At 67.7% G+C, this 27,016-nt stretch overlaps 2 protein-coding genes across 2 annotated transcripts; one reads left to right on the top strand and one right to left on the bottom strand.

Annotated features, from left to right (window-relative positions):
- Nucleotides 1-434: 434 nt before the first annotated feature.
- Nucleotides 435-7,971, top strand: RAI1 (retinoic acid induced 1). The gene is made up of 4 exons (XM_086473249.1): nucleotides 435-6,065; nucleotides 7,265-7,358; nucleotides 7,642-7,691; nucleotides 7,918-7,971. The coding sequence occupies exons 1-4, from the start codon at nucleotides 435-437 to the stop codon at nucleotides 7,969-7,971; spliced, it is 5,829 nt and encodes a 1,942-aa protein (XP_086329375.1).
- Nucleotides 7,972-11,732: 3,761 nt separating this feature from the next.
- SREBF1 (sterol regulatory element binding transcription factor 1) lies at nucleotides 11,733-23,078 on the bottom strand. Its single transcript, XM_086472804.1, has 19 exons — nucleotides 22,973-23,078; nucleotides 18,735-19,112; nucleotides 18,422-18,591; nucleotides 18,184-18,324; nucleotides 17,870-18,088; nucleotides 17,668-17,782; nucleotides 17,352-17,563; nucleotides 16,355-16,559; nucleotides 15,514-15,698; nucleotides 14,544-14,805; nucleotides 14,244-14,410; nucleotides 13,949-14,117; nucleotides 13,753-13,861; nucleotides 13,567-13,676; nucleotides 13,327-13,459; nucleotides 12,930-13,092; nucleotides 12,385-12,570; nucleotides 12,170-12,281; nucleotides 11,733-11,956 (listed from the first exon to the last, which is right to left on the bottom strand). The coding sequence occupies exons 1-19, from the start codon at nucleotides 23,076-23,078 to the stop codon at nucleotides 11,733-11,735; spliced, it is 3,366 nt and encodes a 1,121-aa protein (XP_086328930.1).
- Nucleotides 23,079-27,016: the final 3,938 nt, after the last annotated feature.

Below are 27,016 nucleotides of genomic sequence, written 5' to 3'. Positions count from 1 at the left end.
AAGGCGACGCGATGCAAGGTGGTGGGATGCAGGGCCACGCAAGGCAGGGCGATGCAACGCCGGGCGACGCGATGCAAGGCGGCACGCTGCAGGGAAATGAAACGCGGGGCGATGTGAGGCCATGCCAGGCGATGCAGCGCCAAGCAGCGCGCGGCTGGGCGATGCAGGGCAGCGCGACGCGACGCGGGGTGGTGCGACGCGAAGCGCCGCGCGGCTGGGCGCCGCGAGGCGCCGCGAGGCAGCGCAAGGAGAGGCGGCGGCGCCGGGCGCCGCGCCGCGGGGCGATGCCCTGCGAGGCGCCGCCGGGCGAGGCAGCGCCAGCGAGGCCGTGCCCCGCTGCGCCGCCCGCCACGCCGCTCCTCGGCCCGCCCGCGGTGGGCGACGCTTCATTTGAATTCTCGCCTCTCTCTCTTCGCAGATAACGAGCCCGCGCCATGCAGTCCTTTCGAGAAAGGTGTGGTTTCCATGGCAACCAGCAGAGCTACCAGCCGACTTCACAAGATACATCACGCCTGGAGAATTACAGGCATCAAAGTCAGGCAGGGCCGAACTGCGAGCGGCAGAGGCTGGTGGCGAAGGAGTACTACAGTCAGCAGCAACTGCCGTACTCGGGCTACGAGAACAGCGCCGTGGAGAAATACCACCGGGGAAATAAGCAATTAGCGGGGCAGCAGCTGCAAGGCAGGCCGGCCTTTTCCAATTACGCCGTGCAGGAGAACAGCCCTTACCCGGCCCGTTATTCGGGGGACGAGAGCTTGCAGGCGTGGGGCGGGCAGCCGCAGGCGCTGCCCGGCGGCGTGGCCAAGTATGAGGAGAGCCTGATGAAGAAGACGGCGGCCTTGGCGGGTGGGCGGCCGTACCACGAGCCGGCGGGCGCCTCGCTGCCCTTCCGGACTCATTTTCAGCAGCAGCAGCAACAGCAGCAGCAGCAGCAGCAGCAGCAGCAGCAGCAGCAGCAGCAGCAGCAGCCGCCCGCGCTCCCCTACCCCAAGCTGCAGCGGCAGAAGCTGCCCAACGACGTCTCCTCGCCCATGCCCTTCTCGCAGAGCCCCCACTTTGGCCAGCACTCGCAGTCCTTCCCCGCCTCCTCCACCTACTCCTCGGTGCCGGGGGGTAGCCAGCCTGCGCACTCCTACAAGAGCTGCACGGCACCCTCGGGGCAGCCGCCGCTGGAGCGGCCCCTGGGCAGCGCCGCCAGCCTGGCCCCCGGCCCCCGTGTGCCCAACCTGCACGGCTACCAGCCCAACCGCATCGGCTACGAGCAGCCCCCGCAGCCGCCGCCGCAGCCCCCGCAGCCGCCGCCGCAGCCGCCGCAGCCCCCGCAGCCCCCGCAGCCGCCGCAGCCCTTGCAAGGGCGGCATCACGCCCCGGAGACTCTCCACTACCAAAACCTGGCCAAGTACCAACATTACAACCAGCCAGGCCAGACCTACTGCCAGGGCGACGCGCCGCCCGTCCGGACGCCGGAGCAGTACTACCAGACCTTCAGCCCCAGCGCCAGCCACTCGCCGGCTCGTTCCGTCGGCAGGTCCCCGTCCTACAGCTCCACTCCCTCCCCGCTGATGCCCAACCTGGAGAACTTCCAGTACAGCCAGCAGCCGCTGAGTGCCGGCGCCTTCCCAGCCGGCATCGCCGACCACAGCCATTTCATGCCGCTGCTGAACCCTTCTCCCACCGACGGGACAAGCCCCGACGCTCAATCGGGAAACTGCAAAAACTTGCAGAAGGAGAAGCTGCCCGAAAACCTGCTGTCGGACCTGAGCCTGCAGAGCCTGACGGCGCTCACCTCCCAGGTGGAGAACATCTCCAACACCGTCCAGCAGCTGCTGCTCTCCAAAGCGGCCGTGCCCCAGAAAAAGGGCATCAAGACCCCGGCGAGGACCCCCGAGCAGCTCAAGGGGCAGCACTGCAGCCCCGAGAGCAGCACCTACTCGGCCGAGCAGGTGGGGACCCCCCTGTCCGACCCGCTGAGCACCCCCCAGTCCGTCCACGCCGAGACACAGGACGCCGACTACCTCAGCGGGTCAGAGGACCAGCTGGAGAGGAGTTTCCTGTACTGCAACCAGAACCGCAGCCCTGCCCGCGTCAACAGCAACTCCAAGGCGAAGCCCGAGTCGGTGTCCACCTGCTCCGTGACCTCCCCGGACGACATGTCCACCAAATCGGACGACTCCTTCCAGAGCATCCACGCCAGCCTGCCCCTGGAGACCTTCACCAAGTACGTGACCAACGAACGGGACTGTCCCCGGCTGCTCCTCAGCGCCCTGTCCCAGGAGGAGCTGGCCTCCGAGATCATCGTCCTGCAGGACGCCATCAGCGAGAAGGCGGACAAAGCCTGGGCCAACTCGCCCATGCTGAGCAAGGAGGCCACCAAGTCCCCCTTCCAGCTGGAGAACCACCGGCCCTGCCTGGACTCCATGGTGAAGGGCGCCTGGCCCAGCCAGGGTGACTCCAGCACTCTCACCGAGCCCCTCAAGCTGGACAAGGCTTCGGGGGCCAGCGCGGGGAAGGACTTCGGTGAGGAGGTGTACGAGGGTCCCCAGGTGGAGTTCGCAGCCACCGAGACCAAGGACGCGCTGAAGGACGCCGCCACGCTCGCCTTCAACTCCAAGCCCAGCATCCCGGCAGCGACGTCGAGCGCGGGAGCCGCCGGCTACAGCTGCTACTCGAACACCACCGCCAACTCGGTGGGGTCCGAGAACGCCATGGAGCACTTTGAGTGGCCGGAGGAGAGCCTGGGCGAGGCGTGCCTGCGGTGGAAGGAGCTGCAAGCCACCGACCTCCCCAAGGGCTTGTTCCCCAGCAAATTGGTGGGCTCCTGCAAGGAGAAAAAAAATGCCTGCGGCTTGGATCTGTGCGACGGCGAGCAGCCGGCCAAGAGCGAGCCGGCCCGGGACTTTGGCCAGCAGGCGATGGAGGAGGAGGAGGAGGAGACGCTGACCTACGATGAAGCAGCAAAGGCAGACAGCGAGAGGTGGCTGCAGGACACCCGGCACTGCTGCTCGGCCGGGGACTTCAGCGAGATCCCCATCATCTCCTCGCCGGAGCTGAAGGAGTCGGACCTGGAGGCGGAGGAGTACTCGTCGCTCTGCGAGCTGGCCGGCTCGGAGCAGAAGTCGGTGACGTACGACGCCTCGCCGCCCAAGCCCCCGGAGGTGCCCGCCGTGCTGTCCTCCAGCGAGGTGCCCGTGTCCGCCGAGGAGACGGTCAGCACGGTGGAGAAGGAGAGCTCGGCTCCCGCCGCACGCCTCTCCGGCCAGTCCGTCATCCTGCTGGGCCCTGCCGTGGGCACAGAGACTAAGGTGAAGAGCTGGTTCAAGTCCTCCCTGCCCCACATCCAGCCCGAGGAGGAGAGCGGTGGAGGGGAGACGTCCCACCCGGAGGCGGTCGATGCTAAATCCAGCCTGTTGGTTGCGGTGAAACAGCAACTCGCCCCTGAAAACACGCTGGGGAAGTCAGAGCCAGTCTCACGGGGCAAGAGCCTCCGCAACAAGAGGGTCCACTGCCGGTTGCCGGAGGGGGATGGCCCCGGTAGCGCCGTGCCGAGCCCCTTCGATGATCTGCCGGCAGCCGGCGGTGTGGCCAGTGCCTGCCTTGGGCCAGATGGCCAGGTGGAGATACCGAGCAAGAACGCCCACAGCCAAACACCCCGGTTTCCAGCCGAGGGTCTGCCGGCGCGCATGTGCACCCGCTCCTTCACCGCCCTCGCCGAGCCCCGCGCCCCAGCCCTGCTGGAGGGGCTGAAGGCCCCCACGCACCAGGAGAAGCTGGGGAAGAAGCCTTCCTGCGGCGTCAAGCAGCGGGTGGCTTTCAAAGCCAGGAAGCGCAGCAGCCGGCCAGCCCCCAAGGTGGTCCAAAACGCCAGTGACGCCACCCTCCTGGTGCCCGGCTTGGTGGCGGCGGAGGAGGTGGCAGGGCCGACACCGCCGGAGGGGGACGCGGTGGAGGTGGGGGAGAGGGACCAGCGGTCAATGATCCTGCGCTCCCGGACGAAGACGCAGGAGGTTTTCTACACCAAGAGGCGGCGGGGCAAGCGGGCGGCCGATGTCCGGCTGAAGAACTGCAAGGCGCCCAAGAAGCTCATCTCCAACAACCACCTCCCGCCCGCCTTCAAGCTGGCGGCCCCGGGCAGCCCCCACAAGGAGGGCAAGGTGGGTGCCCGGATGAAGTTGCCCAAAGCGGGGCCAGGCGTGGGGGGCAAGATGTCCGAGCGGCCGCTGCACTCGCTGAAGAGGAAGTCCACCTTCATCTCCCCCATCCCCGCCAAGAAGAGGAACCTGGTCCTGCGGAGCAACAGCAGCGGCGTGAAAGAGGAGAAGCCAGAGGCGCCCCCCAGCCTCTTTAAGAAGATGCCCGTGGCCAAGAAAGTGAAAGCCAAGCTGCCCCCCAAGAGCTCCGGCGAAGCCGTCCCAAAGCCACCCCCGCCAAAGGAGGCCCCCGATGTCTGCATCAAGATCACCTCCCGGGCGGCCTTCCAGGAGGCCACCAAGACCAAAGTGCTGCCTCCCCGCAAGGGCCGCGGCCTCAAGCTGGAGGCCATTGTCCAGAAGATCACCTCTCCCAACCTGAAGAAGTTTGCCTGCAAACCGGCGGCCACGACGGCGGCAGCGGCGGCCACCGCGGCTGCCTACGGCACCTCCTTGAGCCCGGTGGGGCCGGAGAGGGAGCGGGCGGTGAAGCACAGCGGGGTGGCCCCGGCGGCGGGCGACGCGCGGCTGCCCAAGCTGGTGGCAGCGCAGAAGGCTCCCGCCGCGCCGGCGGCTGAGCAGCTCTGCCGAAACCCCAACGGCCGAGCGCTGAAGGGGAAGCTGGGCGGAGGGAAGAAGCTCTCCGCCAACGGCTGCCAGGGTGAGGCCTGCACGCCGATCCCGGGGGCCCAGCCCGGCTCCACCATGGCAGCCAAGAGCCTGGGACTCCTGCCCAAGAAGAGGAACCGCAAGGGCAAAGCGGCGGCGCTGGGCATGGCCAAGGTGCCCCTGGGCCCCGTGCCGCCGCCGCTGCCCCGGGAGCGTGTGGCCGGCCTGGGCGGCGGGGAGGAGGCGCCGCGGGAGGGCAAGAAACCAAAGAGCGAGGAGAAGGAGGTGGGGGGCAACGAGGGCCCCCCTGAGGGACGCCCCACCGCCGGGCCGGCGCGAGGGCCGAAGCCGCGGGCCAACCACTCCAACTACAACGGCTACTCCAAGCGGCAGCGGAAGCGTCTGGCCCACGGCAAGGCCAAGGCGGTGCCGGCGCGGTGCAAGAGCCGCGGCAAGCGGCGGCGGCAGGCCCAGCAGGCCCCGCTGCTGCACCCCGCCGAGCCCGAGATCCGGCTGAAGTACATCTCCTGCAAGCGGCTGCGGGCGGACAGCCGCGCTCCCCCCTTCGCCCCTTACGTCCGCGTGGAACGGCGCGGCGACTTCACCACCGCCTGCACCGTCGTCAACTCGCCCGGCGAGGAGGCCCGGCTACAACGGGGACCGGCCGGGCCGGCGCCTCGACCGCGGGCGGCCCTGCCCGCCTCCTCCACCATGCACATGGGGCCGGTGGTGTCGAAGGCGCTGAGTGCCGCCTGCCTGGTCTGCTGCCTGTGCCGCAACCCTGCCAACTACAAGGACCTGGGGGACCTCTGCGGGCCCTACTACCCCGAGGACTGCCTGCCCAAGAAGAAGTCGCGGCTGAAGGAGAAGGCACGGGCGGAAGGGCCGGGCGAGGACGCCGTCCCACCCGCCGCGGCCGAGCGGGCGCCTCGAGGGACGGAGGGCGGCTGCGGTGCCAGCGGCAAAGCGGCACGGCCGGAGGGTGCCGCCGAGGCGGCCAAGCAGAGCGCGCTGCGCTCCAGCCCGCGGGGCATGTTTCGTAGGCTGCAGAGCTGCTACTGCTGTGACGAGAGGACAGAGGGCGAGGAGGCGGCCGAAAAGCCCCGGCGGCACGAATGTCACAAGGCCGAGTCCCCGCCGCAGGAGCCGGCGGGTGACACGCAGGAGCACTGGCTGCACGAGGCCTGTGCCGTATGGACCGCTGGGGTTTTCCTGGTGGCGGGGAAGCTCTACGGGCTGCAGGAGGCCGTCAAGGCGGCTGCCGACCTGGTAAGAGCTCGGCCGCCCGCCCGGCACGGCGTGGCACGGCAGCGCACCCCGAGGCGGCATCTCCCGCCAGCCTCCTTCAGCCGAAGCCGTTCCCGCGGTTGCGCCTCCAGCCGGGATAAAAATTAATAGGGATGGCCCTGACGAGTCGCCGTGGGAGAGCAGGGGGGGTTTCAGGCTCTGTGAGCCCCACTGGCTTCCTGCGAGATTTGTGCTGCCGCGTCTCTGGTAGCACCTAAAACCCCCCCCTTTTAGGCGTAGAAGTGTATTTATGCTGTGCTTTGGGAGGGCAGCAGGGCTCCCCTCCCACCCCCGGGACTGTAAGGATGCTGAGTGCGGTGGGTTGCGTCCCCTGGCCCAGCCGTGCGTCGCGTGGGGCGGCTCGGAGCAGGGCAAGACGCAGCCTGGCGAAGGCAGGATGGGAGGCGAAAATGGGCGCGGCGTGGCCTGATGCCACAGTGATGGGCAGCAGGAGCAGGGGGGCTGGAGGGAGGAGACGGCCCTACCCTGCTTGTCTCCCAGAGCGAGAGGAGCACGGGCACATGGAGCGAGCAAAATAGGGAGGACACTGCTGGGAGATCACCAGGGGGACACGGGGGGGGTTTTGTGTTGGGGAGGGGGAGAGGACAGCCACCCACCCTGGGGGAGGGGGGTGTCAAGCAAGCCCCACGGTACCAGGTTTGGGGCTGGCCATATTTCCAGGCGTTCATGCTCGCGGCGTGGCTGCCTGGAGGCTGCTGCCCTCTCCCTGCCCACGCCGTGGGACTGGGTGCTCCCATCCCTGCAGCACCTGCTGGGGACAGGGCAGGAGATGGGGAACACCGCGGTCCTCCACCGCCTCTGCCACTGAGCCATGGCACGGCCCGGGCCATGTCCCTTCCCCTCTGCACCTCTTGCCTCATGGAGGATGGCTGCAGGCTCGGCGCCGTCCAGGGGAGTGATACAGCGGGTTGAAACCTCGTGCGTGGCTGCAGATGGCCGAGCGGGAGGCACAGCATCGCCCGCGGTGCTCCGGCACGGGAGGAAGGATGCTGCCCGGGGGAGGGAGGCAGTGTGAGGCTGGAGAGGCGCAGGGATGCCAGCGCGTTCCCCCTGCAGCCAGGGCCATCGGGGTGCTTTGCTCCTGTGTTGGGCTCTGACGGGGTCTCTCTGTCTCTCCACATCTCTCCTTCCCTGCTCCGAATTCCTGGGGGCGTTTAAAGAAGTGCTCGAGCTGCCAGCAAGCGGGAGCCACCGTGGGCTGCTGCCAGAAGGGGTGTCCCCACACCTACCACTACGCGTGTGCCGTCGACACAGGTGAGCCCGGCCGTGGGGACAGGGGCGTGGGGTCCCCGGGCACGCTCCAACCCAGCTAGCCACAGGGCCGGCCACTCTGCCACACTCAAGCCCACCCAAGGGCAAGGGTGGGCTTGTGGCTCCCTGCCTGCCACTGCCCGCTGCGCCAGCAGCGCTGGCTTGTGTCCTGAGTTTGTCCGGCCTCAGCTGAATGCTGAGGCTGGTCCGGACGGTGACGGGGAGGATGCCGTGTCCCCATCGGTCGTGGGGACTCCCCTGACAGGGCCTTCTCCTCTCCTCGCAGGTTGCTTATTAACTGAAGAGAGCTTCTCTCTGAAATGTCCCAAACATAAGGTAAGCCTGGAGCACCCCCCGCGCACCCCCCACCCCCCCCCCAATACTCTGCAGCCCCTTGGGGACCTGCCTTTGGACCAGCCTGGGGACACCCCGCTCCACGGCACAACCCCCCCCCATGGGGCATCGCATCCCTGAGGGGATACCAGGCCACCCAGGAGCCTTCCGCTGTGGGGGCAAGCAAGTGGGCGCCGGGTCTGGGACCCCCTTCCCACCCCCCCCGAAGCTGGGCTACGGGGGCGTTTATCCCCCTTCCCTGAGCGCTGATGGAGCGGGATAATTGAACCCGTGCTAAAAGCGCTGCGTCTCGGGTGGGTGCGCGATTATTCACGGGGGGGCTGCTGATGGGCACATCCCCACCGGCCCGGGGACTGGACCCAGGGCCCACCACCCCCATTTTCCAGCGGGACCACCGGGCTGACACTCCCCTCCCCCCCCCCCCCCCCCCCCCCCCCCTTCCCCCTTCTCCCCGCAGAGGCAGCCGCTGTAGCGCCCCGCGGGCACCCGCCCCGCCAACAGCGAGGGACCGGCGGAGGAGGCAGCGCCCCGGGAGCGGAGCGGGGCCGGGCCGGGCCGGGCCGGGCCGTACCGGGATCCCCACCCCCACCCCCCTTCGCTGCAGGTGGGCGCAGCGCTGCCGCCCCCTCCCCACCCCGAGCCCGTTCCGGGCGGGCAGAGCCAGCGCCGGGTTTTCCCCCACGCCGGGTGCCGGCAAAACCCGGCCTGGCCCTTACAGGGGAGACGGAACGGGATCTCCCGGGCCGTGATCGCTGCACGGGGGGGGGGGGGGGGGAGGAGGGGGCGGGGAGGGGGGGGGGGGTGTGTTCAAGGAGTTGGGGTGGCGGGGGGGAGGGGGGGGGGGGTCCCGGCGATGTTGTCTTACTGTGGGGGCCGCCGGACCCGCCCGCGGGTCCTGGCTCTCCATATCTCACACTGATCTGATCTGAGATGTTGCCTTCAGCAAACCTCACGGTGTCTGTCTGTATATACGTGCGGCGGAGAAAAGGAACAAAAAAAAAGAAAAAAGAGGAAAAAAAGACAAAAAAAAAAAAAAGACAAAAAAAAAAAGGACACACACACAAAAAAAAGAGACAAACAACGGCCTGCTGTTTGAACCACCACTCTGCTTTTTCCGTTTCGTTCTTCCACCTCCTGTCTGCTCCCCCCCCCCCCCCCCCCCCCGACCCTGCCTATCTCGGGGTGCAAGACCCTGCACTGGGCGGCCGGGTCCCCACGGAGGTGAAGGGCGCTTGGCTGGGCTGGTGGGTGCCCACCAGGCTGCCCCGGCCGCGCTCCTTCCCCCCCAAAGCCCGGCCCGTTGCACCCACCCACCCTCCTGCTCCATGGGGCGCTGGCGCTGCTGGGATGGGGACACCTGGTCCTGCTCTTCTGGATCTCCCCCCTCACCCTCCAAAAAAAACCAAACCCACCCACCTCCCTCTGCTTGGCCTCGCCAGCATCTCTTCTTGCTGGGGACAGGCTTGGGTCGCTGTGCTTGTGCAAAATCCCAGGGCTCTGGGTGTTGAAGCCCCCCCATGGCTCTGGGTTCAAACCCCAGGCTCAGGGTGCTGAACCCCGGGGCTCTGGGTGCAAACCCCAGGCTCTGTTGCAAACCCCAGGGCTGTGGGGGGCTGAACCCCAGGGTTTTAGCCTGGTGCGAGAGGGTGGAGGTAGCCCAGAAATGGCTTCCAGCTGGCAGCAGGGTCCTTGCCAGAGGAGGAGGAGGAGGCATTTGCTTCCTCTCCGTGGCCCTGGCTCACCCTGTACTGCTCTGGGCGCAGGGCTTGCCCAGCTCCCTCGGCTTTTGCTTCCCTTCCCGGCCACCTCAGAGGAGTTGGGGCGGGGGGGAGGTGCTGCCCAGCCCTGGGATCACCTCCTGCCCGACTCCCAGTGGGGTACCCCCCTTATGACCCCCCCCTCCCACTCTCTGCACCCCGGCACAGGTAGCAAATAACCAACCCAGGGTGAATCAACCCCAAATCCCATCCTAAATACAGAGGCGCCAGCTGTGCCCCTAGAACATCCTGCGAAGGGGCAGGGGGGGGTGGCACAGCGCTGGCCTCATCCGTCCCCGTCCCCCCCCCCCAACCCCGCAGAACCAGCACCCCGTGTCCCCACCGGCTGTCACGTCCCCTCCGTCCCACCCAGCCCTCACCCTTAAGGTTTGCTGGCCACAAAATGTCTGTCATTTCAGCAGCTTGCCTCGGACACGGGAGTGAAAAAAAAAAACACAAAAAAGGAGGGGAGGGGTGGGGCGGGGGGAAAAAAAAAAAAAAAAAAAAAAAGAAAGAATAATAAAAATAATTAATTTAAAGAAAAAAAATAATAATCCCAGTGTCCCTGGCAGTGTTGCCTGAAATCTGGCTATTTTTAGTGACATCTTGTACATATGACTGTAAAATGGTAAACCGTGTGTATTATATATTGCCTCATTATATAGTGTATATATATGTATACATATACATATATATAATATATATGAAGACTGTAAATGTTAAGACTAGTGTTCTTATTAGTATATTGCTTCACACTGAAGATTGTGTGTAACAAGCTGTTTCTAAAAGATGTTTATTTTCCTTAAGAGTAAAAAACAGGTCATTGCATTCAGAGCGTCAATAAAGATACAACGATTGTTTTGGAAGTACGTGGCGCCCTGCTCGTGGCCTCTTTTTCTCCCAGAGGGGGTGCCTGGGGGTCCCCCCCGGGCTGTGCCAGCCCCTTGGCTGGCCCTTTGTCCCCAGGTGCCACCTGCACTGAGGGGGTCTCGCTGTAGGGCTGGGCTGGAAGGGATGCTGCAGGGGGGCTGAGGTACGGGGGGGGGCAACACCCCCAGCCCATCTTGGGGTAAAGAGGGTGTGTTTGGGGGGGGTCCCTTGGCACCCGGCGTCCCCATCGCTGCCACCCTTGTGTGTCCCCCATCCCCTGCAAGGCAGGACCCACAGCTGGGGATGCCCAGCTGGGGGCTGTGTGTGTGGGGGGGTGTCCTTTGCCCTAGGTGGGGGCTCTGTGTGCCCCCCAAGTTCGGTGTCTGTCCCCACCTCCCCAGTTCAGCACACACCGGTATAAATAATCAGCTTTAATTGTCTGTACAAAACTCTCCAACTATGAAAATACCGTTTAAAAAGGCAAGGCGGGGGGGGGGGGGGGGGGGGAGGAGATTGGGGCAGGGTGGGGGGCTATGTACAAGAGGGGGCGAAGCAAAGGGATAGGGGCACCCACCAGCCCCCCCGTGCCACCCTCCCATGCCTTCTCCAAAAGCGCTCAGGCCCAGCTGTGCCCAGGGGTGGTGGCAGCTCCTAACTGGGGGGGGGGGGGGGAGAACTGGTCAGTGCTGGAGGGGTGGGGTGGGGGGGATAGGCTGGGGGTCCCCTCTTGCCTACTGTGGGGCCAAAGAGGGCCCTTAGCTGCCACCATGGGGCCAAACCTCCTCCCCCCATAATAGGGGCAAAGACAAGCCCCCCCCACCCCCCCACCCCCCGCAGCAGCAGGACCCATGGGGTGGGGCTGGGGTGCGGGCAGGGACACCAAGAGAGGGGGGCGAGGACGGGTCCCCACCCTATGCCAGGGCACTGGGGGGAGTTACTGGGTGGCACTGGGGCCAGGCTGGCCAAGCATCCCAGTGCCATGCAATACTGGGACAGTGTCACTAGAGGTCCCCACGTCCCACCACCCAAGCGGACTGGGGACAAGGACAGAGCCACGGCGTGGGGGGGGCGGGGGGCTGATGCTACCCGGGGTGCCCCACGCGTGGCTGTCCCACGCTGGGACCCTCCACACACCCACCAGCCGGTGGCAGCGGGCATCACCCTGCCCCTCTCCACCCACCCACCCCCTCACCTTAAAACCTGCTCCCTTACACCGTCCCGCAGAAGCGGCTCCCATCCCACAGCGGGGGGCAGGGGGGAAACTGAGGCACGCACCTCCCCAACACCCCCTAACCACCCCCTTTCCCTACATCCCGGACCCAGCGGGGCTATCAGGGGGCATCCCGGATGCAGGAGGGGTGAGCAGGGGGGCTGGCAGCGTGCCCCTCCTCCCCGGCTAGCCCGACGTGACGGTGGTGCCGCTGCCCAGCTTGATGATCATCTGCTGGCAGTCGTGCAGCGTCCGTTTGTCCCCCAGCTTCTCCAGGGTGCGGGCGGCCTCGGCCAGCATGCCCACCCGCTGGCCTGGCCCCGAGAGGAAGCTGGGCGGGAGGTAGCAGCAGGCCAGGAGCAGGGCTTCGGCGTGCTCCCGCGGCGTGGGGTGACTCTCCGGCTCACCGGCTGCAAGGTGGTGGGGTCGGCGGGGAGACCGGGTGTCAGCCCCAAGGGTGCCACTGGAAGCCACCGACCCTCCCTTGGGTGCTCCGGCCCGGTGACGGGGCCATTCGCCCACCCCCAGAGCAGGTACCACCACCAAAGCCCTTGCGCCCCAACACCCAATGCTGCTGGGGCGCTGCGGGGAGGGGAGCGGGGTGTCCCCACCCTGTGTCCCACCTGTTTTGCTGCCCTGCACCCCTCTCCTCCGCAGGCTGCGGTCCAGCAGCTGGTGGGTACGTGTGGGGCTGGCCCGGGCCATGAGCCTGGCGGTGGCTTCGTGCAGGAACACCTGGAGGAGGTTTGAGGGGGACACACACACACACACACCCCAGTGAGCACAGCCGGCGGCAGGGGACGAGGGGAGCCACCAGGATAAAGGGTGAGGGGCTCACCCGGCGCATGGCGGGGCGGAGGGTCTGGGCCAGGCGCCGGAGGCTGCTGAGATCTTGCTGGAAGCCGCGGAGCTCCAGGGCGGACGCCTGGTAGAGGCAGCTGCGCTGCTGGCTGACCGTCATCTGCTGCTGCCACAGGTTGGTGCGGGTGACGAGGAGCAGGTCGCACAGCAAGAGCTGGACCGCCTGGGGAGGCGACAGGGGTGGGGGGGGGGAACAGAAGGCGAGGGGAGGTGGGTGAGTGGCAGCCAGGGGCGGGGGGGGGGGAACACACGGCCGGACAGACGGCGGGGGCCGAGGAAGTCCCTGCGGGCAGGCGGTCGCTGCGCGGGGCCCCCCGCCGGGCTGCATGGCAGGGGCATTGCACTCCCAGTCTGACACATGCAATGCAACTACAATGCACCCCCGCGAGGGCCGGGGACACCTCTCGCCAGGGCTGGGTGCTCCCTCACCACCCCCACACCACCCCCCCACCCCCCCCCAGGGTGGGCAGCCACCTTGTGTTTTCCCCGCCCCCCCCCCCCCCCCCCCGCCCCTCGGCTCACCTTGTCAATGGTGCCCTTGGGGGGGCTGCCCAGCTCCAGGCTCTCCCGCAGGCAGCTGCTGGCTTTGTCGCAGTGGTTCAGGCTGGCCTGGCTCCCGTCTTGCTTGCCCAGCATGGCCCGGACGGCTCTGAAGGAGTGCAGGGCGGCGCGGGGCAGGGGCTTGCTGCAAGGCAGGGTTGGGGGACACACACACACACAGACACGGTCACTGCGGTGCCCCTCGCTGGGCACGGCGGTGCCCCTCTCCAGCAGACACCGGGCAGCCCAGCCGCAGCGCCCGGAGCGCGTCCGCAGGGGCTGCGCCGAGCCAAAAAGGGAGGGGAGGCATGCGATGAGCTGCCCCCCCCCCAACCCCCCCCCCGCCACGCCGTGTCCCCGGTGTCCCTCCAGCACTCACTCAGAGCTCTGCAGCGCCCGGGGCATGGTCTCCACCAGTGGGTAGAGGCGCTCGGCCCCCTCCTCGTCTCCCTGCAGCCAGTGAATAACTGTGCCAATGATGGACGCCCACCACTTGGACACGGGGTCGGTGCCTGCGGGGCGGGAGGGACACGGGAGCGGGGTGTCCACCGGCCCCGTGGGGCTCCCCCCTCCTATGAAGTGTCCCCAGGGTGGGGGAAAAGCCACACGCCGGCCTCACCTGTGACAGCCGCCAAGCCGGAGCTGATGGAGGGCGTGGGGCCGGGCACGCCGCTGGCGTCGGAGCAGCCGTTGAGCAGCTGGAGGTACTCGAGGGCGTCGGAGAAGCGTCTGCCGGGAGAGGGGCCGTGAGCAGGGCTGGCCTCATGCCGGGTGGGGGGAGCGGGGTGCCCACCCCGACACTTACCCCTCTCCCTGGGCAGCGGGGCGGCCGGGCTCGGGCATGGCCACACAGCACAGCGCCTTCTCCAGGAGGTGCTCCCGGAAAAGCTGCGTCACCTGCGCCAGCGGGTCCACTGCGGCACAGAGGGGCGGTGAGCGGGTACGCCTCCACCCCAAAATGGGGGGCGTGGAGGTGCTGGGGGCGGGGGGGGTGTGTTTACCTGGGTTGCCAGCGGAGCTGTAGATGGTCTCCCTCGGGACGCCCTTGACAGCCCAGTCCCCGTCGACGAAGAAGCGGTGGCCCAAGGGGTGGCAGAGCCACTGCATGGCGGGGGGCACGGCCCCGCCGTGGGACAGGGCCACGCGCCGGGCGCTGCAGAGGAAGGGGCGCTGCGGGGAGAGCCGAGGGGGGGGGGCGGTCAGGGGAGGGCGACACACCTAAGTCCACGTGGCCTCAGGGGACACACAGGACCTCCTCCCCGCACCCCACGGTGGAGGGGGCCGCCCCGCACTCACGGCCAAGAAGTGGAAGCAGCGGTGCAGGCTGGCCTTGACCCGCAGGGCGGCCGCCACGTAGATCTCGGCCAGGGCGGCCACGGAGACGGCGTCGCCGGCGCACTCGGCCAAGTTGACGGCGCTCAGCGCCAGGTTGATGGCCAGCAGGTGCCCCCCGGCCTGCTTCCCTGCGGGGACGGAGCGAGGAGGGGGGTCTCAGGGCCGGGGAGGGGAGCTCAGGGTGGGGGGGTGGGGGATTCAGGGGGTGGGGGGGGGGGGGGGGGGCGCAGGGGTCGCATCCCGCGGCGCGGGGGGCCTTACCGGCGAGGTGGAGCTGGTGCAGGCGGTGGTAGGCCATGGCGGCGTCGCGGGCGCTCTGGCGGACGTGGGCGGGGGGCGGGGGGTCCGGGCGCAGCCCCCCGGCACGGGCGGCCAGCCAGCGGCCCACCCAGAGGCGCTGGAGCAGGTGCCGCAGCAGGCTCCAGAGCAGGCTGCAGGCCAGGTCCCCGTGGGAGGCGGGAAGCGGCCGCCCCAGCGCCCCCAGCGCCGTCCGGAGGTGCTGGGCCCCCTGGGCGAAATCCCCCTGTGCCCCCCCCCACAGGGAGAGAGCGGGTCAGGGCCGGGGGGGCGGGGCCAAGGGGAGGGGGGCGGGGACAGGGCAGGGGTGGAGCTTGTATGGGGAATAGGCGGGGCCACGCAGAGATGGCGAGGGGACAGGCTGGGCTGAGGTTAAGGGTGGGAGGGGCCAGTCCGGGGAGGAGGCGGGGCTGGGGTGGGTAGGCGGGGCTGGGGTGGGTGGGCGGGGCTACTTGTGGCACTGGGGCGGGGCCAGGTGGGCTATGCTTGGAGGGGTGGGTGGGGCTAGGACAGAGAAGAGGTGGGGCTGGAACAGGTGGGCGGGGCTACTTGTGCTGGGGCGGGGCCAGGTGGGGTAAATTTAGGGTGCATGGGCGGGGCTAGCCCAGGGGAATAGGAGGGGCTGGGGGCAGGTGGGCGGGGCTACTTGTGGCACTGGGGCGGGGCCAGGTGGGCTATGCTTAGAGCGGTGGGCGGGGCTAGGACAGAGAAGAGGCGGGGCTGGAACAGGTGGGTGGGGCTAACACTAGAAGGGGCGGGCACTGTGAAATGGGCGGGGCTACCCCAGAGAGCAGGTGCTGGTACAGAGGGCTGGTGGGGCCCAGGTGGGGCATGGGCGGGGTAGGTGGGGCATGGGCGGGGTAGGTGGGGCATGGGCGGGGTAGGTGGGGCAGGTGACATCATGCAGGGGGTGGCAAGGGGGTGGGGGGCTTACCCGGTCGAGGTCGAGGTCGGCTTGCCGGCGGTGCCGCCAGAAGAGGACGGAGGGCTCGGAGTGGGGGCGGGTGACGGGCTCCCCGCAGACGAAGAGCCGCACCACCGCCCCCAGCACCAGCGCCGCGTTCAGCGCCCAGAAGGCCAGCGTGGGCCACAGCCACTGCGACCACCCCCACGGCTCCTCTGCGTGGGGAGGGGGGTCAGCGCCGCCTCCGCCGTGCGCCCACCCCAGGGGCTCCATCCCGGTCACCTTCACCCCGTGCCCACCCCAAGAGCCTCCGCTCCAACAGCGTCCACCCCGGCATCTTACACCCTTATAGTCTCCCATCTCAGACCTGTCCTGAGACCCCCCCTCCTGATGGCCTTTACCCCATGTCCACCATGACCACCTCCACTCTGAGGGTCTCCACTCCAACAGCCTCCATCTCAACTGCCTTCACCCCAAGAGCCTCCGCTCCAACGGTGTCCATCCCAGCATCCTCCACACCGATTGTCTCCCATCTCGGACCTACCCCAAGACCCCCCTCCTGATGGCCTCACCCCCACAGCCTCCACCCTGATGGGTTCCACCCCAACAGCCTTGACCCACGTAGCCCCTACCGCGCACCCACCTCAACACCCTGCACCCTGATAGTCTTCACCTCAACAACCTCTAGCTCAATGCCCGCCCTGATGCCTCCACCCCACACCTATCCCAACAGCCTCCACCCCAGTGGCCTCCACCACGTGCCCACCTCAACAGCCTCCATCCCTCTGCCCACCCCAACAACCACCTTCCCTGACAGCCTCCACCCCAACGTCCTCCACCCCAAGTGCCCCTGCCCCACGCCAGAGCTTACCCACAGTGCCAGACTCGGCCATGATGCTCCTGCTGGGACCAGCGGTGCCTGGGTTCCCCACAGGAGCCGGGGCACCAGAGCCACGGAGGAGGGAAGCCAGGGGGTTGAAGGAGAGGCAGAGGAAGACGAAGGCGCAGAGGGCCATGCGGGAGCGGTCCAGCATGCCTTGGCTGCTGGGTGAGGGCGGTGGACGTTCCTGCTTCACCTGCGTGGGCAGAGCTGTTGTGAGCCCCGGGGTACAGGCACGGGCATGGACATGGGGTGGGGTGATGGGGCACAGGCGTGGGATATAGGGCGTGGCGATGCCATAGGGCATGGGATATAGGGTATGGTATATAGGGCATGGTGATGAGGCACAGGTATGGGATATAGGGTGTGGTGATGCCATAGGGCATGCGATATAGGGTATGGTATATAGGGCATGGTGATGAGGCACAGGTATGGGATATAGGGCATGGCGATGCCATAGGGCATGGGATATAGGGTATGGTATATAGGGCATGGTGATGAGGCACAGGCATGGGATATAGGGTATGGTATATAGGGCATGGTGATGAGGCACAGGTATGGGATATAGGGCATGGCGATGCCATAGGGCATGGGATATAGGGTATGGTATATAGGGCATGGTGATGAGGCACAGGCATGGGATATAGGGTATGGTATATAGGGCATGGTGATGAGGCACAGGCATGGGATATAGGGCACGGGCGTGGAGCACAGGGTATAGGCATGGGGCACAGAGCACATTTTGGGGTACAGAGCACGAGGCATGGGTGCAGCAGCCCTGTGCACCCCAGAATGCCCCCACACCCCTCCCTCCAGCCCCGAATTGGGTGAGGAGCCGCCTCAGAGAGTAAGACCAAGGCTCTGAGCTCCTTTGCCCACGCCGGCATCTGGTTCACTTTGCTCTTGGCACCCCCAGCGTGATGCAGCAGATCCTCCACCTCGCTTTGGGCAAGGGGATTCCTCCCCCATAGCCCCCCCACACACACACCTTGCCATGGTCGCAGAGGGGGCTGTCGGGCTCCGAGTCGCTGCTGCTGTTGCTGCTGCCCCCGCTGAGCGAGAGCGGGCTGTGGTGGGACGGCGAGCCCATGTCCGAGGGTGGTGGCGTCAGCATCTCCATCACCTCCGGCTTCACCACCTCCATTGGGGCCTCTGCCTTGGCCCCCCTGCTGCAGGAGGCCACTAGGTCCTTCAGGGACTCTGTGGGGAGCAAAGAGGGCTGAAGGGCACTGGGAGGGGGGGTACAGCAGCCCCGGGGCTGAGCCCCCACCACCACCACCACCAAGACCTGCCCTTCCACTCACGGTTCTTCTGCACAGCCATCTTCAGGGTGAGGTTCTCCTGCTTCAGCTTCTGGTTGCTCTGCTGCAGGAAGCGGATGTACTCGATCGCCTTCCTCAGGATCGCCGACTTGTTGAGCTGCCGGCGGGCAGGGATGGCTCAGCCGAAACCCCGGGCGAAGCCCTTCCTTGCCCACCCCTGCCCCACCACCCCCGGGGCTCCCACCTTGGCCTCGGTGCCCACCACCAGGTCCTTGAGCTCCACGATCTTGTCGTTGATGGAGGAGCGGTAGCGTTTCTCGATGGCGTTGTGCGCCGTGCGCTTCTCCCCCCGGCTCTGCACCAGCACCGGCTTCCCGCTGGGCGCCAGCCGGTTGATGGGCAACTTCTCGGCGTCCACCACCAGCGGCACCGTGGCCAGGATGGTCCCTCCGCTCACCAGTGCCTGCGGGGATGCGGGGTGGCGTCGGTGGGGGGCGGGGGGGGGGGGGGGTCCAGGAACATCCCCTCACCCTGGAGCTCCCCGATGGTGTGACTTACCGGCACCTGCAGCGGGGCGGCGGAGCCGCTGGCACTGGTACCCAGGGAGGCGATGGTGGAGGTCTTGGCACTGCCGGCATCCGTCTTGACTGCCGTCAGCAGCAGGGAGTCAGCCTTGATAAAATGGGGCTGCAGCAGGACCTGGGGGGGCAGGGAGGGTCAGGGGGGTGGGGGGGGGGAGGTGGGCACTGGGACACCCCCCACCACCACCACCACCCACCCCTGGCCCTGGGCTTACCGGCACCGGCTGGATCTGAGGTGAGACAGGCTGGGCGGCGGGGGCGGCGGGGGCCAGGAGCTGCTGGGGTGCCACGCTCTGCACGGGGCCGGGCAGTGCCACCGGCTGGCTGGGCTGCGGGGTGGGCAGGGGGCTGGGCAGGGGCTGCCCCGCACCCCCAGGCTGCACGGCTGGGCACGGAGCAGAGAACAGCGTTACCAGACCCCCTGGCACCAGCCCACCCAGGGCAGCCCCATCCCACAGCGATGCATCCCACCCCCACCCCCCCAGCAAGACCCCTAACCCCCCCGCCCCTGCACCCCCAAATCCTCACCGGAGAAGCTGTGCTGGTTCTGGTAGCCCACCAAAGGCTGGGAGCTGAACTGGCCAGGGGACGCGGGGATGAAGCTGGGGGCCAGCATCGCTCCAGGCTGGGGCTGGCTGCTGGGCACGGCCGCCGGCTCCTCCTTGACACCCGGGGCCGGCACGAGCGGGGCTGGGGGCTGCGGGGTGAAGGTCGCCATCCCGGGGGGCCCCGGGTAGATGCTGCTAGTGGGGGCAGCAGGGGGAGGTTTACTGGGCCCCAGGTAGGTGCCGAGGGTGCCCGGGGCCGGGGGGAGCCCCGGGGGCACGGTGCTGTCGGGGGCACCGAACGGCGAGTCAAACAGTCCCGAGAAGTCATTGTCCGGCGTGTTGATCAGCTGGAGCATATCTGCAAAACAGCCCCGCCCCCAGCACCCTGCTGTCAGCGGCTGCCCTGGCCCTGCGCCTCCCAAGTGGCCCCCGGGGGTCCCTGGGCTGGCCCCGTGCTGCCCACCCCACAGCTCAGCACTTTGGGGGTGGATGCCCATAACCCAGCGAGGCAAAATTCCCCCAGAGCCCGCGAATCTGCTGTGCCCTGCTCCTTGTGGCCTCCTGGCCAACCTGGCGGTGGGGAAACTGAGGCACGGTGGTCGCAACAGGGGTGGCAGGACCTGGCCACCAGGCGGTTTCCAGCCCAGTCTAGGGGTGGCAGAGTGGATCTCAGCCTCTTTCTGAGGTCGAGGGGGGCAGAGATGGGCTTGCACCAGCCCGTTCATGTACTGGAAACACTGACAACCCCCAAAGCAGCCCCTCTGTCAAGGCGAGGGGGTGCTCGGGCTGGGACAGAGGGGTGGCACACCCTGGATGTGCCAGACCCCTGTGCCAGGCATGCCTGCCCATGACACCCCTCAGGAGGGCAGCTGGGCAAGCGCAGGGTTAAAAAGTCTCGAGGGGGGGGGTGTGTGTGGGGGGTGTGTCTGCCCCCACACAGTGGGTCCCGGGTGCTGGGGGATGTCCCCATCGACATACCCCAACACCCACATATTGGGGTGTCCAGAGATGCCCCCGCTGAGATGTCCAAGGATGCCCCCACCAAAGCACCCCAGGGTCCCCCCACTGCAGTAACCCCAGGCACACAGACCCCAGGGTGCCCCCACTGTGGTACTCCCAGGTGCACAGACCCTGGGGTCCCTCCATCGCAGTATCCTCAGGTACACAGACCCTGGGGTCCCCCACTGCGCTACCCCCAAGCACACAGACCCAGGGGTGCCCCCACCGTGGTACCCCAGGCACACAGACCCTGGGGTGTCCCCCACTGCGCTACCCCCAGGCACACAGACCCCGGGGTGCCCCCACCGTGGTACCCCAAGCACACAGACCCAGGGGTGCCCCCACCGTGGTACCCCAGGCACACAGACCCTGGGGTGTCCCCACTGTGGTACCCCCAGGGTGCACAGACCCCGGGGTGTCCCCACTGCGGTACCCCAGGCACACAGACCCCAGGGTCCCCTCACCGTGGTACCCCAGGCACACAGACCCCAGGGTCCCCCCACTGTGGTACCCGAGGCACACAGACCCCAGGGTCCCCCCACCGTGGTACCCCAAGCACACGGAGCCCGGGGTGCCCCCACCGCGGTACCCCAGGCACACGGACCCTGGGGTGCCCCCACTGTGGTACCCCCAGGGTGCACAGACCCCAGGGTCCCCCCACTGCGGTACCCCAGCCACACAGACCCCGGAGTGCCCCCACCGCGGTACCCCCAAGCACACCCCCCTCAGGATGCGCCAACCGAGGCACACAACCCCCAGACCCCCCCCCATGGCGTGCAGCACCCCAAGAGCGGCCACAGCCATGACCCCACCAGGCGAGGAGGAGGAAGATGGCGAGGAGGGGGGTACCTTCGAAGGCGCACTCCATGCCGGTGGGCGCACGGGGGGTCCCCAGGAGCAGGCTGCGGCCCCCGCTCAGCCCCGTGCCGGCCTGCGACGAGGCGCTGGGATATTTCGAAGCCATGTTCTCGCCGCCTCCCCGCCAGCCCTCCCCGCCACCGCTGCCCGCGCCAGGCCTGGAGCGAAGCCGGCGATGGGGTGATGCGACTCCGCCAATCGCCGCCCGCCGCCCCCAGACAGCCCCGCGGCCTCGCCAAGGTGAGCCCGGTTACTCCCGGGCACCCTGTCGTAACCCGGTGCTGGCGGTTACTTGGGGTCACCCATCGTTAACCCCTTCGCCCTTGCGCCCCAAAGGGCCCTCCCCCCCCCCCGCCCCGTGTCCAGCTGCCCCGACATGACGCTCCTCGCTCGATGCCCAGCACCCAAAGGAGACACCCCGCAAGGACCTGGGGTCTTCGTGCAGCCCCATTCCCCTCCCTGCCCAAAGGCATCCACCCGTCTCTACGCAGGTGGGTTTCCTTCCACGGGGGGGGGGTCTCCCAGCCTCAAATCCCCCCCCGACTCAAGAGATCCTCAAGGCTTCCCCGTGGTCCAGGGGCAAGAGAGCAAAGTCTGGCGGTGCAGGCTCCCTCCTGGCCTCCCCCCTTCTCGCTGCTCAGACAGTGGGTGCTCCCCCCCAGTCTCCCCCACCTTCTTGCTGCTCAGAGAGTGGGTGCTCCCCCCCAGTCTCTCCCCTTCCCGCTGCTCAGACAGTGGGTGCTCCCTCCCGGTCTCCCCCCCCTTCTTGCTGCTCAGAGAGTGGGTGCTCCCTCCCAGTCTCCCCACTTCTCGCTGCTCAGACAGTGGGTGCTCCCTCCCAGTCTCTCCCCCCCCCTCCCTTCTTGCTGCTCAGCCCCAGGGGTGGGCACAGCTCTCCCAGCCCCCCCGGCACCTACCAGATATTTCTATCCTGTGGCACACGCTGCCACCCACGCCATCGGCACGACACGGGCACCCAGCGGTGCCACAGCTGCCCCCCCCCCCCACTGCTTCAGGCCCACGGAGCAGAGCCCCATGGTTATGGGTCCTGGCAGGTCCCGGCGGGCGCAGGGCACCCACATCCCTGCATGCGCATCCCACCGTCACCCCGGGGTGGGCACGGGGGTGACAAGGAACAACCCACAGCCACCCAGGGCAAACTCTGGGCTGCGTGGCAGAACCATGGGGCACGAGGTGGCCCAGATGACCGTGCCGCAAAGGAGCATGGCGAAACCCCACGGCGGGCCACCTTCTCACGCCAAAACCTCACCGGGGGAGGCAGGTGGCACCGGGATCTGCCCCGATTCGCCCCGATTGCCATTGGGATGAGCCTCCAGCACTGGGATGCCACCTCCATCCCGGCTCCCTGAGGACAGACCCTCCCTGGGCCCTACAGCGGGGCAGGTGTCGGAGGATTTGGCCAGCCCCGCGCCCGCCTCGCCGCATGCTCCACCGGCTCTGCCGGTCCGGCAGAGCCGGTGGAGCATGCGGCGAGGCGGGCGCGGGGCTGGCCGAGGGCTAGGAAACCCCATTTTTGGCTAAAGCCACACACCCAGCACCAGTAAGACCTCGATGCCACGATGGTGGGGACCCTCGGGGAATGGGTCCCCATCCCACGGACCACACCACACCCCCCCAAAGGGAGTGGGTAAGGTGGGTGCTAACGGGCGCCAGCCCCAGGGATGCTCCGTTCAACCTTGGGGAGTCGCTGTAGAACCTCCCCTATTTCACCCCATCCCGGTTGGGTGATTCGGGGGAATCCAGGCGTCCTGGAGGGAATGACCGGGAGTAACCCGTCGCCGATGACGTCACGGAGGGGGCGGGACTAAAAACGACACGATGCTACGGCCGGCGGGGGCCTCGGTGGGGCTGTCCCGGCATATTCAGCCCCGGGGGGGGGGGGGGGGGCTGCGTCCTGGTGTCCTGTTCGCCACCACTACCACCCCCCCCACCCCCCCCCCGGGACCCTCCGAGTCCCCGGTAACGGAGCCAGCCCGGACCACCCGGTCCTGCAACCGACTCCGCAGCTCGGTGTCCCCGTGTACCCCCCTACCGCACCCCCACCTCCACCGGGCCCGGCACCGAGCCCGTTCCCTTCAGCCTGACCATGCACCGACTCCCGGTTATGCACCGAACCCGCTCCTGCGGTCACGGCCCTTTCCCCGGTTCCCTCACCGTGCACCGAGCCTGGTCTCTCCAACCACGGCCATGCACCGAGCCCGGTATGCACCGAGCCCCGGTGATACCCCCCAGCCCCCCCGGCCGTGCACCGAGCCCCGGTGATGCCCCCAGCCCGGTCCCGGTCGTGCACTGAGCCCCCTCCCCGCCCCCCCCCTCGCCGCCGCCCGGGTCGGGACGCACCGTCGATATCGCTGAGCAGGGCCGTGTCGATGTCGTTGGCCCCGGAGAGGCCGAGGGCCGGTGCCAACCCCTCCAGGGCCGCATCGTCGAAGGCGAGGGAGCTCATCCCGGCGGCGGCGGCGGCGGCGGCGGCTCCTCCCGGGCGGCGGCGGCGGCTCTAGGAGCGGCGGGGCCGCCCGCCCGCCATGGCCGCGCTGGCCCGGGGAGAGGGAGGAAGGGGACGAGCCGCCAAGTTGCTCCCGCGAACCGTGCCCAGACCTGCTACCGGGCAGGGGAGGGACGGGGGTGGGAGGGGAGGGGAAGGGAGGGAGGGAGGGAGGGAGGCGGATCCGCCATCGCGTCCCGCCCCGCCACCGCCTCCCCGCCCCGCTGCACCGGGCAGGGATCCCCGGCAGCACCGGGCAGGGAGCTGGTGCACCGGGAGCGGAGCAGGGAGCGAGGCAGGTTGCAGCCTCTGAGCGGGGCAGCTGTTCCCCGGGGAAGTGACCGAGCTTTGGGGACAGGTACCGAGCCCTGGGGACAAGCACCGAGCCTTGGGGACAGGCACCGAGCCCTAGGGACAGGCACCGAGCCCTAGGGACAGGCACTAACCCCTGGGGACAGGCACGGAGCCCTGGGGACAGGCACTAACCCATGGGGACAGGCACCGACTCCTAGGGACAGGCACTGACCCCTGGGGACAGGCACCAACACCTGGGGACAGGTACCGTGCCCTGGGGACAAGCACTGACCCCTAGGGACAGGCACTGACCCCTGGGGATAGGCACGGAGCCCTGGGGACAGGCACTAACCCATGGGGACAGGCACCGACTCCTCGGGACAGGCACTGACCCCTGGGGACAGGCACCGAGCCCTGGGGACAGGCACCGACCCCTGGGGACAGGTACCATGCCCTGGGGACAAGCACTGACCCCTAGGGACAGGCACTGACCCCTGGGGACAGGTACCGTGCCCTGGGGACAGGCACCGTGCCCTAGGGACAGGCACCGAGCCCTGGGGACAGGCACCAAGTACCTGGGCTGAGCTCTAAATACCTGGGCTGGGCATTAAATACTACTTAGGCCCAGATCAGGGCACACGTGGGAGCAGGCAGGAGGACCAGCGTGGGACAAAGGTGGTGGCCGTGGCTGCAGAAGCCACCAGCACCTCGTGGAGGCCACGTACCAGGGGGAGCTTGGGCCACCATGTCGCCTCTCGAGGCTCCCGTGACTCCTGGCAGAGGCAGGCTGCGGACATCTGCCTTCCCCCTCCCAGCTCCGGGGTCCAGAGCACATCCCAGCACCGCTGCCCGACCACGGTGTGGCCCAGGGTGAGAGAAGCTCCGACGGCCCCGGTTAGGGGATGCCGAAGCGTCGCTGCTGCCCCGTGAGCCGCAGGGACCGGGAACAGCCCCGGTGCCATCGGGGTGAGCCCCGTGGCTGCCCACGGGTGGCGGGTCTCAGCGTGGGGGTCTCAGGCCGCAGTGAGCCCGCGCCGCCATGCCCCGCAGTGCTGCGTGGGGATAATTTAGGGGAAAAAAAAATGCGTGGCAAACATCAGCCCCCTCAAAGTTTTCCCACCCCTGAGAACGATCGGAGGCGACCTGTGAATTATTTAAACCTGGGTGCACCATAAAAACCTCCCCTGCAGCCTCCCTGGCTTCCCCGTGGCGGCCCAGCAGGCACCCCGGTGCAAGATGGGGATCCCCTGCATGGCACAGGGCACGCCGGTGCGACACGGGGCTGGCTGGGGACCACGCAGAGCACCCCACGCGTGCAGGTGGTGGTGGCAGAGGGTGCGCAGCCCTGCCAGCCCCCTCTGCACCCTCACCCCCACTCGAGCCTGGGGACATTAACCTGGGGACAAGCCCAGGGAGTCCCAGCTCAGCTCTGCGCCGACAGCTGGGGCAGCGTGACCCGCACACAGGCCACTGGCAGTGGGACATCTCTCGCCCACAGCAAACATTACGGAAGAAACCCCCCCCCGCCCCGAGAGAATCACAACCTGCCACGGGGGCGTGCTGGGGGGCTGTGTGCTCCTCCTCCCACATTCTTATTCTGGTCATTGCAGGGGGAAGCCAGGCAGGAGGTTTCCCTTCTCTTCCAGAAAAGCCCTTGTAGCAGCCAGGGTGCTGCAAGAGGAGAGGACAGATTTCCAGGGCTGGGGAGAGCGATTCGCCGTGACCCCACGAAGTTTTAGGGCAGCCTCGCAGGCACGTGAGGATCACCCACCTTTAATAACCCACGCCAGACCCAGGGCACAGCTTTCCCTACGAGCCACGGAGCGGGGAAAACCCCACGCATAAACGCGGCTTTATTTTCACGCCAGGGCAAAGCCCGATTTTGCAGGGCCCCTTTCCCCAAACCCCAAACCTCCCCCCACGAGCCAGGGGGTCCGTGCAACCCCCCGGGGGGTGGGGCCGCCCACACGTGACGCTTTCCCCTGCTCCGGGGGACCAAAGCAAACAAGCAGCACCTTCGTGCGCAACGAGGGAGAACGAAGCACCCCGGCAGCTCCGTGGGACGGGGTGTGTGGGGAGGGCGATGGATGCCACGCGGGGTGGGGCTCCCCGGAGGTGAGCTCGGTTGTGGGGTAGGGTAAAACCCCGCCTGTAGGACCAGGGCCACGCAGCCAATAAGCGCGGCGGCCCGGAGTGGAGTGATTCTGCATCACGGCTCAGGGCCCGCGATTACATCATGTCGGTCCTGCGGGGATGGCAGCGGGGCCACGTGGTCGCTCCGGAGTCGCTGAGACGTTTTTCCTGAGCGCAAAGCTCGGAGGAAACCGCAGGGATGAGACGGAAAACAAACCGGCCTCAAAGGTGGTCGGATTCTGGCCACCCAGCCAGCCGGGCAAGCTCGCACGGCTGCAGCGAGCCCGGGGGGGGGGGCGGCTGCGTGGAGCATCATCCCGAGCGGCGATGGAGGCTCCGGGATGTGCTGGGCTCCAGCTGCAGAGCCCCCATGCATCCACCCTGCGGGGAGCATCTCCCACCCTGCTGCCCCCTCGCTTAGCTGGGCGGGGGCCCCCAAAATGCTGATGGGAGCCCCCCCCCGGGATGTTTGCCGCCTGCCAGGGCGTCTTAACCCCGCGCTGAAAGCAGCCCTGCCTGCCCGGGGTTTTGCTGACATGCCCCCGCTCCCGGCCCTCAGCATCCCTGGTGCTCCAGGGGTTGTTTTGCTACGGCGGAACGCGGCGTTAATCATTAATTGGTGTCGCCAACAGATTCAAAGCTGCTTCTCTCCTTCACTACCTGTCACTCGGCTTTGTCAACTATCCCCTTCCTGAGCCACGGCTTGGGTAAACACACAGCCGGGCCCGCTGGCACTCCAGCGTGCCGCCAAGGCCCCTCTCGGGGTTTATTTACCCCGAGGTGAAACGGGGAAAGGCGAATGCACGCGTGGGTCACGTCCCATTTGCACCAGGATCCAACCTCAGCGCCACTGAAACGCAGCGACGCGCAGCCTGGCCGAGGCTCAGCCCGGAGCGGGCTCTGCAGGGTGCCCCGTGCCGGGGGCTCGGCCGCCTGCGGTGGAGGGCAGGGATCTGCCGGAGCCCCCAGTCCGTGCTGGGAGGTTGCACGGTCTCTGCGGGAGCCCAGGTAGGTTTGGAGGCGAGAAGCCCATCAAGGGTCACCAACCCAGGGAAGCCACGCTCGGTTTGGGGAGTCACCAGCGGCTGGAGGGGGACACACGCAAAATGTCCCTGCAGGCTCGTCCTGCTCTTAGGCGCTTCCCTTCGCACCCACTTTGGCCCCTGTTGGAGCCAGAATTTGGAGTCAGAGGGATCTTTGCCTCACGCACGTTTGGAGTCAGAGGGATCTTCGCCTCACGCACGTTTGGACTCAGAGGGATCTTCGCCCCACGCACAACCGCGGGGCTGCGGAAGACGGCGCTGCCTGGCAGCCTTCCCCCCTGCACAGCGCTGGGAACGTGTGACCTGGTGCTTTTTGTGCGATTTCTGCTCGGTCAGGGCAGCGGCAGCTCTGCACCTTTCTCAACAGAGCCGGGCCATGAACCTCCCCGAACGTAGCCGACACAGTCAGGCACATGATCAGCGCGACGG

Source organism: Leptosomus discolor, chromosome 14 (genome assembly GCF_034619465.1).
Source record: "Leptosomus discolor isolate bLepDis1 chromosome 14, bLepDis1.hap2, whole genome shotgun sequence".
NCBI classification, from domain to species: Eukaryota; Metazoa; Chordata; class Aves; order Leptosomiformes; family Leptosomidae; genus Leptosomus; species Leptosomus discolor.
Note: the sequence above shows the minus strand (reverse complement) of the source record. Positions and strands in the feature narration are given on the sequence as shown.